The 15,775-nt window shown below is 45.5% G+C and overlaps 1 protein-coding gene and 1 long non-coding RNA gene across 5 annotated transcripts; one reads left to right on the forward strand and one right to left on the reverse strand.

Annotated features, from left to right (window-relative positions):
* Positions 1-1,496: 1,496 nt before the first annotated feature.
* On the reverse strand, positions 1,497-5,204 carry LOC122160366. 4 transcript variants are annotated; one of them, XR_006168797.1, is made up of 5 exons: positions 4,698-5,026; positions 2,518-2,742; positions 2,134-2,276; positions 1,965-2,040; positions 1,497-1,764 (listed from the first exon to the last, which is right to left on the reverse strand). It is a non-coding gene; the product is annotated as an uncharacterized LOC122160366 (long non-coding RNA). The 4 variants fall into 4 exon arrangements; XR_006168796.1 differs by lacking the exons at positions 2,134-2,276; positions 2,518-2,742 and adding an exon at positions 5,033-5,204 and having other exon boundaries at positions 4,698-4,947; XR_006168795.1 differs by lacking the exon at positions 2,518-2,742.
* Positions 5,205-5,239: 35 nt separating this feature from the next.
* CLRN3 (clarin 3) lies at positions 5,240-14,352 on the forward strand. The gene is made up of 3 exons (XM_042818824.1): positions 5,240-5,610; positions 11,047-11,226; positions 13,259-14,352. The coding sequence occupies exons 1-3, from the start codon at positions 5,382-5,384 to the stop codon at positions 13,531-13,533; spliced, it is 684 nt and encodes a 227-aa protein (XP_042674758.1). The 5' UTR covers positions 5,240-5,381; the 3' UTR covers positions 13,534-14,352.
* The last annotated feature ends 1,423 nt before the right edge of the window (positions 14,353-15,775 follow it).

Genomic DNA, 15,775 nt, shown 5'->3' on the forward strand with positions numbered 1-15,775 from the left:
ACAGGTTGCCCAAGGAGGCTGTGGATGCCCCATTCCTGCAGGCATTCAAGGCCAGGCTGGATGTGGCTCTGGGCAGCCTGGGCTGCTGGTTGGTGACCTGCACACAGCAGGGGTTGGAGCTGGATGAGCATTGTGGTCCTTTTCAACCCAGGCCATTCTGTGATTCTTCCTGTGATTCCTTCTATAGTGAGCCTCACTGCAGTGAGGAAGACATCTATTGATAACTAACTGGCCATGGTACACTTGGGAGCAGCACAGTACATCTGGGTCTTCGCCAATCCCCTGGAACTCACATTGTAAACGTGCTGGAGAAATTACAAAATCAGAGGCAGAACATCAAATAACAGATATAGGCATCATTTTTATAACAGGAAATTTATCTCAGGTTAAAAACACAATAAAGTCTTTAAAGTGAGAGTCATTGGACGAAGGCATGACAATACGTAACATTACAGCAGCAGCTAATTTAATGACTTCAAAGACATTTGTCTCAGATTCTTACATTTGGAATCTAAATTTAAAGGTTTCTGGGGATGTCTTTAAGTATTCGAGATGACTTGTCTTTATAACTGTTACAGAAATTGCAGTAAATGAAAGCCTGCTCTGCCAGCTCTTCCCTCCATCTCCACCTCCAGGATTTGTTCTAAACATTACATGCTTTGAAGAAGCTCTAAGTCACATTTCATTAAATAGAAAAAAATAATAATAATAAATTGAAAAGCAGTGACTGCTTCACACAAGACCAGAAAGCTTTTTCCCTGCTCTTCAACAAGCTCTATCTGACCATCCAGCTTGAAGTGTTCAGTCATGAATGGTAGCAGCTACTTGATGTCTGAAGATGTTGTTTTAAAGTTTTGTAACTGTCATCTTCTAGGGCAATTATACCTTTTAACCCTCAGGGTTAAAGAAAAATGAAAAAAACATCTGTATGTTTTCCAAGTTTTGTTTGTTTGTTTTTTTAACTTCTTACTTTACTGCAATGGACAGCACTATTTTTTTTCTAAGGGTTTCAAGAAGCAAACCCAGCCCTGGGCCTGAGCACCTGGCAAGTCCCATGTGGGTACAGCAAGTGGGAATACTGCTGAACATCACTTCTTCTCTACTGAGATAAAATGAGTTCAGCCATGAGGCGTTTGTGTGTCTGGGTAGCAAATACATTGCAGTGATATTTGGGAGCAGCACAACTTGTGCCTGAGGATGTCCGAGGAGACAGCAGACAGCTCGCTCAGATGGTGAAACTGAAGGATGCTCTTTTACAGCAGGTGAACATTTTAAAAGAGGATTTTTCCCATCGCATTTGTGTTGATACCAACATGGTGGCTTTGGGATCTTCCTTCCTTCTTTTATATATGAGAGTGGTGAGGTGCTGGAGCAGCTGCCCAGAGAGGCTGTGGATGCTCCATCCCTGGAGGTGTTCAAGGCCAGGTTGGATGGGGCCCAGAGCAGCCTGGTCTAGTGTTAGATATGGAGGTTGGCAGCCCTGCATGCATAGGGGGGTTGGAGCTTCATGATCCTTGAGGTCCCTTCCAACCCAAGCCATTCTATGATTTACGATCCCTCCTTTTTCTCTGTCCAGGCGGAAGCCAACAGTCACTGCTCCTGGTGGCTGCTCCCAGCATGGCTGCTGCTCGCAGGGTTGGGAGCAGCACTTTCTGATATCCAGAGAGAGAAGTCAATACCTGTCCATTGAGGAGATTTAGTCATTTCTGTGAGGAAATCCAATCAGCATTTGAAACGTATTTGGTTTTTTTTCCTGCAGCAGTGCTGTAAAAAGGATCAGAGCAATAGGAGAACAAAGTCAGAAGATGCAGGAGTACAAATCCACCGCACAGCAGCGCTGGGAGCAGATACACAAAATGTTGTGATCTCATCCAAGTTTCCCAAACAGCTGTTGCAATAATTCAGCAGTTCAGCTGAGCTTCCGATTTCCATCTCCAGCTACAATAAAATTCATGATGCTTTACCTGATTTCCCTCAGCCAGCCCAAAAGGCATCAGCAGATTCCTATTTCCATCACCACTCAGAACGCTGGCTGCAAAGCTACCAGAAAAAAAAAAAAAGAAGAAAAAGAAAAATCAATCAATCTCATTCATAGTATTCTCTATTACACTTCCAGCAAGTTATTTCAATTACCTTTTATCCAGCTTAGAAGAGGTAGAGATAATTAGTAATGCACAGCCTCCTCCTGCAGTGCTGTGCACACGTGGATGATTATTGACCCCCTTTTGGAGCCAAGAGCAGCTCAAGGACTTTGCCTTCTTAGCTCTCCTCTGCGACTAGACATGGAAAATGGAAAATAAAAAGGATGTAAAGGGTATGTGAGATCTGCGAGGGTGCACTGAAACAGTGGGCTCCCAGGAATACAGCACATACGGGCCAACCACGATGCTATGTTAACTTATCTCCTGACATTTTTCTAAGTGAAAGATTTAAACTAAATGTGGGATTTTGTGAACTGCCACTAAACGCTGTTAAATGCTGCGTTTGCAGCAGAACAGATGACCTGCAGTGGCTCACCTTGAATTTTTTCTGGCTGCAGGGTATAGGTGAGCACATGGCCTGCAAGCTGCTGCACTGTGTCTGCATGGCTGGGTCCTCATTTCAGACCATGTGTGCAACACAGGAAGAGAAATCCATGTGAAATGTCATAACCCACCATAGGAAAATGCCTTTGGACCAGCTGTGAGGCCATTCAGTGATCAGCAGGGGCACAGGATATGGCCTGTCTGAATCAGCAGCAGGCTGGAACATTCCGTTCACAAATAAAACTTTCATTATATATACCTGTATATATATACATATGTTTGTTTTACAGCAGACCTAGTTGCCTGAAGCAAACTTGCGCATTAATATGAGATAAATACATATTCCTCCTTTAAAAATACAAGGCTGTGTGTAATTTTATTCCACATCTCTCTGCTGTCTGGGTCCCTGTGAGTTACTCTGATTTATTTTTTTTTTGACTGCTATGTAAGGACTGCAGCATCACTAGCTGGAGCAGAGCTGCTAAATTACTGATAGAGACACATTTTATCACAGCTGGATGAAGCCCATCTCTTCTCTTTTCCCTGAAGCAATGAGGTGTGCCATGTCAGACCGAATTTCCATGAGAGTTCCTGATCTGGAGCAAGGCATGGAAATGCTGCCATTGTAGGAGGAAACCTCCCCACGTAGAGCTATAGTTTAATCTTTAGGATTTAGCAGGAGCATGGCATTGCAAAGTGATGGTTTTGCTCTGGAAAGGTTATGAAATGCATAAATGCTTCTCAAAATACAGGAGATACAATGTTTTTTTATGTAGCTATGGGAAGAAAAGACACAAGCAATCCTACCAGCAACAGAGGATGGATTAACTTCAAGGTAACAAGGAAGAAAAGGGCAAATTATGGGCTCATTTACAGGGTGATTCCCCTGGCTGCAGGAGAGTTTCAACAATTTGAGCCACAAAAATTTGAGCTGAGTCCCTGAAAACTGAGAACAATTGAATAAGATCTTTTAGAAAGGAACTACACGTTATGCCTTGCAGCTCTCTTGCTCAGCTTGCCTATATTGGGTTCTCTCAAGTCTGCCAAAGGAGGTCCGCTGAGCAGCTGCTGAAAAAGCGCTCCCTCAACTTCAATACCAGGACAAATATTAATATTTCAATATATATCTTTTAAATGTATTTCATAGTGGGTCAAGCAGCACAGCTGAACCAGGGCAGAAACTTTCTACTGCCTGTGCTTCACCCAGTAAAGGGAGAAGCTCTCTGGGAAAGGATCACTCACTCCTCCCCAGCAGCACGGACCAAAGGGTGGAGAAAATGGACAGACAGACCCAGAGTGGTGATCATAAGGAAGTTTATCCGTCCTTCTGTGGTTAAAATTTAACTGAAGGTCTGGGAGGAAAATGGAAGGCAGGTCTCCTGTTCCTCATTTGTTTAGAAGGGCTGAAATCTTCCCTTGGGTCTCCAGTGCTTAAAGCATGCATGCACTCAAAGTTTGACTGTCTATGAAGTATATGCAAGGTACATAAACAAAATGTATACGTTCATAAAAGCAATGACATCAAAAGTATCCTTTAAATCCCATATAAAATAAAAATATACATGAGACCGTATCACACAAAAGACCAGCAGTACATCTCAGAAATAAAATGCATTGATTTCAAACTTGACTTCCACTGTAATGTTCCTCCTGCTGAATCGCCCAGGGCAGATTTCCTTCTGTATTGCCTCCTTTACACATTCACCAGCCCACTGAAATGAATCCCTCTTTAAGGTGTTTGTTTCCTCCCTGTAGAGCAGTTAGGCAACCAGCAAATAATGCATATTTCATGTCTGAGCTGAACAAGAGCTGAAGGCTGAAAGCCCCATTGGTAAAGTGCAATCAAAGATCATTACACATCTAAAGCAAGTGATGCTTAGAGAAATTGACTGGAACTTAACAGAGCCCAAACAAGCAAAGAAACAACAACAACAACAACAAACGAGGAAGAGGGAATAGGTATTGTATGAAAACATATGGAGTTTAATAAAGATGTACAGCTTTTCCTTAGGAAAAAAATGATTTTTCGATATGACACAGAAAATCCTTCACCCTGAAATGGCCCAGAGCAGCCCAGTCCTGTCACAGGGAGCATCAAGAATGTAAGAGGTCCCAAAAGTGGAGTGCAGCTGTTAAGGAAGCAGGGAGTCAGCAGAGCAAAGGAACACTCACCCATCTTCACTGTCAGAAATCAGAATCTATCGCTTGCTTCCAAAGGGATCTGGGTGTGGAGCTAGCAAAAATTGTTTCCAGACTAAGTACCGACCTTCCAGAAGAAAACACAGGAATACAATCACAGGACCATGGCAGTTGGAAAATACCTTTCAGATCCTCAAATCCAACCCCAGACCATCACAGTGCCACATGCCCGTGGTTCTGGAACACCTCCAGGATGCTGATCCCACCATTCCCTGGGCAGCCTCTGCCGGTGCAAGAACAATTTTTTCCTGATGCCCAAGCTGAACCTCCCGTGGTGCCATTCGAGGCCATGACCTATCACTAAATACCTGGGAGAAGAGAAATCCAGGAAATGTGGTCAGGGAGTTCCGTTTGGGCTCCAGAATTGCTCGGGGGGGGGAGGGAGCTGTGGGAATCCCCTCTTTGGACACTGAGTCACTTCCCGGCAGCAACAGCTCCCTCCCCTCCACGTCAGGGGTGTTTGGGTACAGCCATGGTAACGCCTCTTCTCCAGACCAAAGTTCAGTTATTTTACATTTTTATGACTTCTGCTGCCTGCTTAAAGTTTACCAGGATAACTTTCAGAGCAGGTTCCAGGGAGCAAAAGGAGGAACAACCGTATGCCCAACAGGGCCGAAGGGAAGGAAATCTGAACCTGTGGAAAATCTGCCAGCCAAAATGCCAACCAGACAGAAAACGCTGATGTATGGAGGTGCTTTTTTCACCAGCATTGCATCTTTTGTCATCATTTGTGCCGTTCTGGGAACACAGGCGTGGATGAACAGCGAGGTCAGATTCTCTGGAGGGAACTCTACCACTACTGTCAGCCTCACGTATGGGCTCTTTCAAGTGACCTGTGCTCAGGTCATCAACTCCGGGCTGCAGATCTCAGCTAGCAATTTCCAAGGTAAGGAATAGTGCACGGCAGTGGGTGCCAGCCTGGGTGGCAACAGGGGTGCAGGAACAGCCCTTCTTCCTTCATCTACAGCTGTAAGACCTTCAGTGAGAACCTCAGGAGAAGCTTAGGTTGGGTATTAGGAAAAACTCCTCCGAAAGACTGATGATGCACTGGTACAGCTGTCCAGGGAGTGGGGGGCCCTTGTCCCTGCAGGGGGCTCCAGAACCACAGGGATGTGGCATTGAGGGATGTGGGCATGGGGAGAGTGGGCTGGGTTGGCTTGTGGGATCTGAGAGGTCTTTCCAACCCGAATAACCCCCCTGTGGTTCCATTCAGGGACATGGTTTGTGTGCATGGTGCAGGCGGGGTGGGATTGGATGTGGGGGTCTTAGAGGCCTTTTCCAACCTTAATGAAATTATCCATGAAAATATCTACAAACTGTCTCAAGGATTTGAAGTGGTATAAAATAAAACCCAAGAAAGGCAGTCAGATGCTGAAGTGCTGCTACCAATGGCAACTTCTGATGATGTGTGGCCTTAGCCAATGCCTCCAAAGGAGGAAACAATACAGGATCCGAATTTGTGTCAAACAGATTTTAATTTTCAGAAGCTTTCAGCAACAAACAGGAATGCAACACTCTATTAGCATTTCATTAAAGGCGTACAAAACTAATTTGGCTTCCTTTAAATTTCATCATGTTAAATTAATCGTTTGATTTAAAACGTTTTGCCTGCCTATGATCAAATTAGCATCATTTGTACAGAGAAAGGTTCTGAAATCGCTGAAGGGAGAAGAGCAAAACACGTAAAGATAATTTAGACAGAGATGGTGTTTATGTATCTGGCAGTCCTGCACTTAAAGGAAAATACTTGTTTTATTTCTCCTTTCAAGAGAACTCCATCCCATTTCTAAGTGATGCTATTAAACTGAAGCATGTTGTGTTTCAAAACCTACCTTTGCTCATTTCTTTTAACCACTCATCTGTGAAGTAAGCATTATGACATAGCTTGTCATCTTTTATAAGGCCCTCACCAAAGGCGCAGGTGAGACGACACCTTTTCCAGGTGGCTCTTTGTCTCCAAGATTTTGGACTGAGGTTCTTAAATAGCACAAAAAGCTGTAGGCTGTTCATATTTTGTTGTTATGTAGCCCAGTTTTATTTATTTGTTTATTTATCTCTGCATTTGCAGTTGTCAGTATTTATCCTCAGTGGTAAAATTAAGAGCAGAAGGAGAAAAATAATAAAAATAGTTGAATAGTTACAAAGAGAAGAATTGAGAGACAAGGGAAAAGAGATGCTACGTGGGAAAAAATAAAGGTAAAAAAACAGGGGAAAAAAGAATAGGGCTCACCTAACAAGACCTTGGAGAAAGGTATTACAGAAGTGTGAAAAACTTTAGTATGAGAAAGAAAGCATGAGAAAAAGCAAAACAGCAACAAGAAGTGATGCATGCCAAATGCAACCACAGGCCGCATACTGATCTCAGTTCAGCACAACTACCTCTATGCACAAGGACTGTGCTGACATTAACAGAAATATTCATAAAAGCCTAAGTTAGCTAAGTGTGGACGCTGCTGCAAAGCACAAGGATTTGCACTCGTTTTCTGGCTTTGAATCACAACGCTCACACGAGCACATGTGAAAGAGCAGAGAAGGCAGTCAGAAGAAACACTGCTGTCTTTTGGCAGAGCAGGTCAAATAGCTTTGAAACCTGAAGGCTTTCTGGTTTTATTGGTAGGCTGTGAGATGTCCCACCACCAGGAGCAGACAAATCCCCACAGGCAGAGCACAGCTGATCTAAACAGCCAGATGGTTCCCAGCTCTTTCCCACCTGAATTTAGTATGAAAATTACACCTGAGGCACCCAGATTAGCAATGTGACAGAGCTGTACTGTGGATGTCAGTTCACATTGCAATGATTACGTTGCAGTGAAAAAGCTGAGCGCAGCAGCATTCCTAACAGTGTATATACTGAGGTCAGTGCCCAACAGCTATTAAATCACAAGTCATTCAGACTAGTTTTCTGCTGTCATATCAGAATAACCAAAGCAGTTTTAGAAAAACAAATATGCATTTACAACAATAGCTTATATATGATTACACCTGCCCACACCAGGTGGCTCAGGCACTACACCTGGCTCCATCCAGGTATGTTCTTTCTGATTTGAGTAGGGTGCTGCATGAAAGCAGGACTCTGCCCATGAGGAGCTGGGCAGGGCCAGCAGAGGATGCAGGCTGGCAGGAGTTTGGGGCGTGCTTTGCCTTTGCCTGTAAAGCAATGAATTCAACCAAACCCCAGGGCCTGGGTACTGCCAAGCATCCCATCAGTTCTTTGCACATCCACATACAGTTTAGGCATCACTGGAGTTTGTCTTCCTTCAGATTTAAATTTTTGGGCTCATCATTTAGGAAGCGTCATCGCAGTTCTCACATGCACACCATTTATAGATGGATAAATCAATTGAGCTTCAGGAGCTGCTTGTTGTTTCCAACAGCTGCAGAGAAGATGCTTCCTGAGTACTCTAAATATGGACATGCCTGCATCCCTCACTAGCTACATCAGGCATGTCTCCAAGAGAAAATGAGCTCATTTAAAATTAATGCTTAGGTCCTATACTAGACATGATTGTCGCGCTTTGTATTAAGTAGGATTCTGGGCATTCTTAAAACAGGAGAAATACTTCACAGACCTGCATGCATACTGATTTTAAATTGAAATCATAGAATGGCCTGGGTTGCAAAGGACCACAATGCTCATCCAGTTCCAACCCCCTGCTATGTTCAGGGTCGCCAACCAGCAGCCCAGGCTGCCCAGAGCCACATCCAGCCTGGCCTTGAATGCCTGCAGGGATGGGGCATCCACAGCCTCCTTGGGCAACCTTTACCTATAGGAACATAGCAAGTAGTCAGTCCCAAGACGGTAGGATTTCTCTCATTTGACATTGAACCTTTGCAAAGGCAATATTATCATTTGGATACCGTACCATCAAAAAGAAATTCAGAGCCTAAAGGTGAAAGACAAAAAAAGAAAATACAGGCTCTACAAGCACGCAGTGCAAGATGGATAAGCTTAACAAAGCAACAAAACATCAGGGCTGCTCCAGAGGCCCTGGGGATGCTCAGAACCTGGCCAAACACAGATATTATCTAACAACTTCAATCCCTAGAGCCTCCATCAGCTGCTTTAAAGATTCACCTCGGAAAGGAACCACCTTTTCTTGCAACAGTGACAGCTGTGCTGGTTTCCAAGTCAGACCCACAGAGCAGTGAGCAAGGTGCAGAGGCGCACCCAGAGCCCAGCAATCCGCAGCACTCCAGGAAGTCTCAGAAGTTGACTGTGGCACAGAGGAATTGATTCGTTTTCTACCTTTTAAAATACAGAACAAATGCTTGAATACTGCTGGCACTTGCATATTCAGCATAGTTCTGATCAGCTTCCAGATCCTCGGTGGGACCCTGTGCCAAGTGGAAAGTTTGGGAAATTGAATCTGACTGTATGAGAGTTACAGACGAGGAAAAGGAGGTTCAGGGAAATATGACAGACTTGGTGGAGGCACAGCCCTCTGCTTTCGTTCTGCACTCAGGCTGTTCTACCCTGACACAGGGGGTATTTCTGTCACATTCAAGCAGATCAGCTGCCGGAGAATCCTCTAGTTTGCACAGCCTGTCTTGTTTGGACAAATGTCTGCTGTCAAGAAAGTTGCATTTTATTTCAAACCTTCTGCAGCTCTGTGCTGCTGCAGGAATGCTTGCAACAGGTGGAGTCTGGCAGAAGTGCATCCCCTGAGTGGTGGCTTGCCATTAGGACAAAAGGAGTGCAATGAGGGGGTGCAGCCGTCAGCTCTGGGAATGTTCCCAAGGATAAAATTAAGGGAGGCTGCCAGAGGGAAATCATGCACAGCTGTCTGCTTCAGGCTCAAGCGTGTTTCTTGTGATAGGCAACAGCCAGCAGCATTAAGGCTGCTTCAGCACACGCACCAGTATAGCTCTGCTGTGCTCACCTCCATTTCCTTGAGCAATGCCTCCTGCATGCCTGTCTTTCCCTTTCTTCTAGCAGAATTGCTTAAATCTGCATCTCATTTCCATAACGCATCCTTACCTGCCATTTGTTCAAACCGAAATTAACTTCTACTAAAAATAAAACATTAAATGAGATGAAAGCTCTCCTTTTAATTTATTTCCAGCAGCTCTTCTTTTTGCTCTGAATGTTTATTTTCCTTTTATGGCTGTTTATTACGGTTTTGTTCTCTTTACTGCTATGATTCCCCCAAACTATGCTAGCTGAACACTGCAGTAAGGGCTTTGCATGAAGAACAGCACAGAGGGGAAGTTTCCCTGCAGATGGCCGTCTATCACAACGCCTTTTTGAGCAGAGCATGACAACGCTGATGTCAGATCTGTTATAGGTTCAGGCAGCCTCAGGCACATTACAGTTGCCTTCTCAAGCTTTAAATTGAAAGGAGGATACTATATTTCAGTGTAGCTCTGCTGCAATGGCACTTTGAGTATGCTGCGTTATCTGCATAGGTATCAAATAACTGGAAGGATGTAGGTAAAACAATAAACTGATTACAGTCCTGAAGAGACTGACTGCACGTACCAAGTGCATTGGGCAAGCCATGCACACAGCTACAGAAACAGCAACAACCTGCACAGGAGGACTGCAGCAAGCTGGAGCATGGGGCAGAGGTGCAAACCGTGAGCTTCCTTGCTTGTGGGTTTGGAGAGCCCTGAGATGCACTCATGCTCCCTGATAACAAAAAGCAGGAACTGCTTCTTTCCTTCAAAAGAGGGCAGAAGACACTTTCCCCAGCCTTACTTCTTCCTGTGGGATGAGGCAAGAGGTAGATGGGAGATGTAACAGGATATGAGCACCAGCTCAACACCCAGCCCTGTCTCATCCATCCGTGCATGGCTGCACTTGGGCATGTTTGTCCTACAAACACATCTGGCTGGCTGGACTTTTAGGGGCTGTTTCCCTGGTCAGATTTATCCACACGAGAGGATTGCTGGTGCATTGAAAGGAAATAATCTGCAGTGGAAACCAAGTTTTAAATCACCAGACTTAGAATGTTTGTAGAGCCAGCAGGGATGGGACGACGGGCAGGAGCAGTGAGCTTCCTGGCAGGCTTAGCATGGAATTTCTGCCTGGCCTTGTCGAGATGAAACATTCTCGGAAACATTAAGGAAGAGAAGCTTGCTACCTAACCCACAGGTTTCTGTGCCAGTTGGATTAGTAGGCATGCACTTTTTTCAGGCTAATCTGAAAGGCATCCCATTGCAGATTTGGGCTTACATGCTGCAGCCAAACGTACAGCTCCTGCTGCATCTCTACAGCTCAACCAAATCTCTGGTTATTAGCTTTTAATTACAATTAACTAGGTGTCAGTAACCCTTGACCTCTGGGCACATTTAAACACTCTGGGCACCTTCTGTCTCCCAGTTGCAGATGGTCTGAGCAGCAGTGGAACAAAAGGCATCAACACGGCCATCATCGTGCTTCTGGTTCTCATCTTGCTGAGCTCCCTCCTGAGCTCTGGCTTTACGTGCACCAACACTGTGAGCAACCCCTACCAGACCTTCCTGGGACCCATCGGAGTCTATACCTGGAATGCCATCAGTGGTGAGTAATGTGTCCACGTTGAACACTTTGTGCCCATCATACAGATAACTCCATATTCTCATTAAGAAATATTTATAAAATGGAACAACTGAAAACGTGTTCATAGGATTGCGTTGGAAGGGATCTCTAAAGGCCATCTGGTCCAACCTCCCTGCACTGAACAGGGACACCCACAGCTCCGTCAGGTCCTCAGAGCCCCATCCAGCCTGACTTTAGGTGTCTGCAGGTCAGGGCACCACCACCTCTCTGAGAAACCTGTGCCAGCTGTTCAGCTGGCTTTATTTTTAACTGTATCTGCTAGGGATATCTGAAAATTAGCTTAACTACTGATCGAGCAGCAGCATTAGTCTGTAGGAGGCTGGATTTTCTGGCAGCAAAGTGGAAGAGCCCCAGCATGTGCAGAATCACTTCATGCATGACACACACCAAGGAGAATAGAATACGCTCATAAATCATAGGATGGCCTGGGTTACAAAGGACCACAATGCTCATCCAGTTCCAACCCCCTGCTGTGTGCAGGTCACCAACCAGCAGCCCGGGCTGCCCAGAGCCACATCCAGCCTGGCCTTGAATGCCTGCAGGGATGGGGCATCCACAGCCTCCTTGGGCAACCTGTTCCAGAGCCTCACCACCCTCTGGGTGAGTGCAGAATCAAAGCAGAACTGAGAAGTGTCCATACTGGATGTGACTGCAGAGCAATTTGTAACCCCTTAAAGATTCTGTGCCACTATTTCATGCTATTTATAGCATAACATTTCCTGGGTTACCTGTGAAATAGTCCTCTAAGGTCTCATCAATAGGATGGACTACAGCTTTGTTTCTGAAACATATGTTGAACCAAATACATCTAAAACAGCACTAACATCAAAGGGAAGATGGACAGAAGGCCTGAGTCTCAGTAAAATTCATTTCATTGTCTTAAAAAGCACTTGTGAAGATCAAAATATGCTTCAACTTTCCCTAAACAGGAAAAAAGATGGTGGAGATGCTGAATCTCAGAGCCATGAACTCTGCCAAACGGCTCCCGGGGGCACAGCCCCCCTCCCCTTGCAGCTGGCTCCTAACACACCTTGCTGCAGTTGCAGTCTGTAAGCCTTGACCCAAAAATGGAAGAATTATGGGATTGCCAAACTAAGTGTTAATGAGAAAGTAACCCACACGTTGGCTGAGGATTGCAGTTACTTTTTACAGCCCTCTAAGAGCTGTGACCTGGAAGCTGATTTTGCCACAGGCATATTTGGATGAAAAAATCATGCATCGTTTGACGTGTATCTTGAAGGCTCTTAATCTTTGTACCAGATGGCCTGAAATCCCCATGTCCTCCCTGCTAAATCCCGACCCAATGTCAGCAGGAGCACTGGTAACACGGTGTGCCTGGAGGGAAGGGGGGGGAATACTTTCACCAGTGCCCATTTGTTATATCTCTGCTAGCACTGTGAGAGCAAGGAAATAAAAGCAGTATTTGGTTACATGTCCAAGTGGCAGAACTCGACGTACGTTAAGGAGGCTGTGGGAAATAGGTACAGATCCAGTAAGAGATCTCATTTTGGCTCATCACAGTCACTGAAAAGGCTGGGGAGAAAAGAACCCCAGGATGCTAAGCCCAAGCTACTTCACAGAGCTCTGCCAACTCTGAGCCCATAGCAGGTTGCTCGGAGTCTCATCCACTTGTTATACCACATATCCCATGAATTTGGGGTCATATCAAGTAGGCCACCTCAAGTCACCTGAGGAGTGAATATATTCTATGCATCAGCACTAAACTCAGTGAAAAAAATAACATTAAATGACTTCAGCTAAGGATAGCCAGCACGAATCCATTAATTTTAGCAGAAGGCAGTTACCAATAGCACTGGGTACTGACATCCTCAGGTTTTAACGACAGAAAATACCAGATCATATTTGTTCTGCAGGCATCCACACTAACTTAAAGAGAATATTATTAAGTAGCGACTTACAGAGCTACTCAGCACAAGTATTGCTAACATAATACTACAGACCCACCTCTAAATGTCATGCTTTTACTTTGCAGGAATCCTCACACTTTTGGTCATGATACTTTTTCCCGTGAACGTGGAAGGCAATGACATGTCTGTGGAGTTGGCCATCAAATGTATTTCTCTGTCACTGACACACAGTGGATCTGAACACAGGTATGAGTACTCCTACTGGATCCTGCTGCTCAGCATCATTTTCAACATCATTACTATTATTATCATCTATTTCTATGACCATGCAAGATATTCTAAGAAGAAAGAACAGGAAAGGCCGATTGAAAACGCATCAAAAGACGTCATTCTGTTTTAAGGACATCACCAAAAAGAGGGTCTAAAATAAAATGACTGCTTAATATGGACAATCCCAGCTGATCTTTTGTGTTCAGATTGAAGTTACGTGCATAGCTCGATTAACAAAACAGCCTGTTGCTTCTTCAAAGCAGATTGATTTTATTCTTCTGATGAAAGACGTTGGGTAACATCTATCAGCTCCCATTGGAAATATGCTGCCTGAGCACTTCTGAGCAGAAGCACTCAACACCAGCACCTCCCTGCAGGATGAACTACTGCTTGTAGCCAGAGGGATTAGCAGAAACTCTCCCCTAAAAGGAAAGGGGCACTAAGAGCCACCAGCCCCACATGCCTGAGAGGCTGCTACAGCCATGGCCCAGGCTTGGAAAGCCATAGCACAAAGGACTCAGGGCCAGCTCACTTCTTCATACCCCATATGGTTGCCTTCCTGAGTGCCCCACAAAACTCCCACCTCCTGGACCTGTTGTAACACAGAGCAGGGCTGCTGTGGCTGCCATGGGTGTGTGTTACTGTGAATGCATCGCTGCCCTTTGGGTGCAGGCGATGGGAAGATTGAAGGCATCGCATCCATCATGCGTGCAGTCTGGGATCCAAGGGCAGGACAGTACTAAACCATGCAGAGCAGCCAGCACCTTCTGCTCCTCCTCTCCTACCTCTGCAGCTGTAAGAACAATGCTTTATTGCACATGCTTGGCATCTGTCCTATGATGCAAGAGATGCTCACAGGTGAAGTAAAGCATCTCTAGGAGGAGATGCAATGCAAGAGGTGACCTCTCACTATTTATGTCACAAAAAATAAAGCTTCAGGATTAAGGCATTATGCTTTTCACAGCTTTGCTCTTTCAAAGCAGCCAAAAAGGAGTGTTTTAAGCATTTATACCCAAGCATTATGAGGGCAGAGCAAAGAAACATAGAACAGGGTTTGTAGGACCTGTGGAATGGGATAGCTCAGTGCCATGAGAGCCGTTATCTGCTCTCTCTGACAAGAACCATGCCTAGAACGACTTTCCCTGCTGTAAACATTTCAGTTCAAGTATCAGATGTTTTGCACCCATGAGCTAAGCTGGCAGCAAGTCAAACATTTGCCAGTTTTGCTTTGGCTGCAAAATTTTTCACACGGTTTCAGCATGCATCTGTCAGTGTTGCACCACGCCAGCACCCATCAGGCAGCGCACTTACGCTGCCATCAGGCACTTGCTTGGAGAGCAGTGAAGTCGGTGGAACAGAACAGTGTCAGAGGCGGCTCCTGCTGGGCGAAGGAGCGGCTCGGCATCGCTTCGGGGCTCCTGTTGTGCAGAGCTGCTGCCCGCAGGGTGTTGGCGCGTGGGAAGGAGTGCTGCTGTCTGCAAGGAGACAGGTGGTTCAGGTATCCATTTCCTGAAGAGAAGCTTCATAAGAGGAGATGGAGCAGGGGCTGACACTGCATTGCTACAGAGGAAGGAAAAAAGAGAATGCAACACAAACCAGCCTTGTGTTTTGCTTTTAGGGTATAAAAAAGGAATGAGCCTGGGTCCTGCCAGCCAGCCAGAATTGAAATGAATGGAGCTGTTCAGTACATTCCTTCTCCTAACAAGAGCAGATTTTGGCAGTTACCCTTAGGTAAAGAAGCAAAGGGCACGGACTGTCGGCACCAAGTTCCCACCTTATCTAAACAGAGTAGCTTTACCCATTCATCACTTGCCAGCAGTGGAGGTGCAGTGCCAAGGGAAAGAGTGAGGCGAATCCTGGCCCTGCAGCCAGGGTTGTTTGATAGCAAGTGATTGCCACAGCAGCTCTGCTTCCTACTTCCCCCAGATCTCTTCTAGCCCTATGCTTCACTCAAAGTTTCACCCTACGGAGAAGTTCTGCTGCAGAGCTGCCAAAAAGCAGCAGCTTTTTCCTTGGAAAACACACAAGATGCTGAACACGCAGTAAATTACCGATGACCTGAACAATTAGCAGCCACAGAAAAGAGTCGATAACACACAGAGTAACGCCTGGTGCTGGCACCTCCTTGTGACAGCGTGGTCAGAGCCCTCAGCAGCAGGAAGCAGAGCACAGCAGTGCTGTTCAGTGCTGCTATTAGCCGCAGCACAGCCCATAAAACCAATTCCTGTCCCCCAGGAGCAGTTCTACTAAAGAGCCACCTGACTCGTGCTATTTAAAAGCACGGGGAAACCGCCAGAATTAACCATCGCCATTCTAAATCGAGAGCCAAACCACCAGCACGGTAATGGCTTTTATTACAGAAGTGTCAGAAT

This window comes from Centrocercus urophasianus, unplaced genomic scaffold (assembly GCF_019232065.1).
Source record: "Centrocercus urophasianus isolate 14NV4802_14NV808 unplaced genomic scaffold, USGS_Curo_1.0 seq_17, whole genome shotgun sequence".
NCBI lineage: Eukaryota > Metazoa > Chordata > Aves > Galliformes > Phasianidae > Centrocercus > Centrocercus urophasianus.

Bases quoted from the DNA above. Each gene is read 5' to 3' on its own strand.
- CLRN3 (XM_042818824.1), top strand. From the start codon at position 5,382: ATGCCAACCAGACAGAAAACGCTGATGTATGGAGGTGCTTTTTTCACC. The intron at 5,611-11,046 runs GTAAGGAATAGT...TCTGTCTCCCAG, and splicing joins CTCAGCTAGCAATTTCCAAG to TTGCAGATGGTCTGAGCAGC. The intron at 11,227-13,258 runs GTGAGTAATGTG...TTTACTTTGCAG, and splicing joins TACCTGGAATGCCATCAGTG to GAATCCTCACACTTTTGGTC.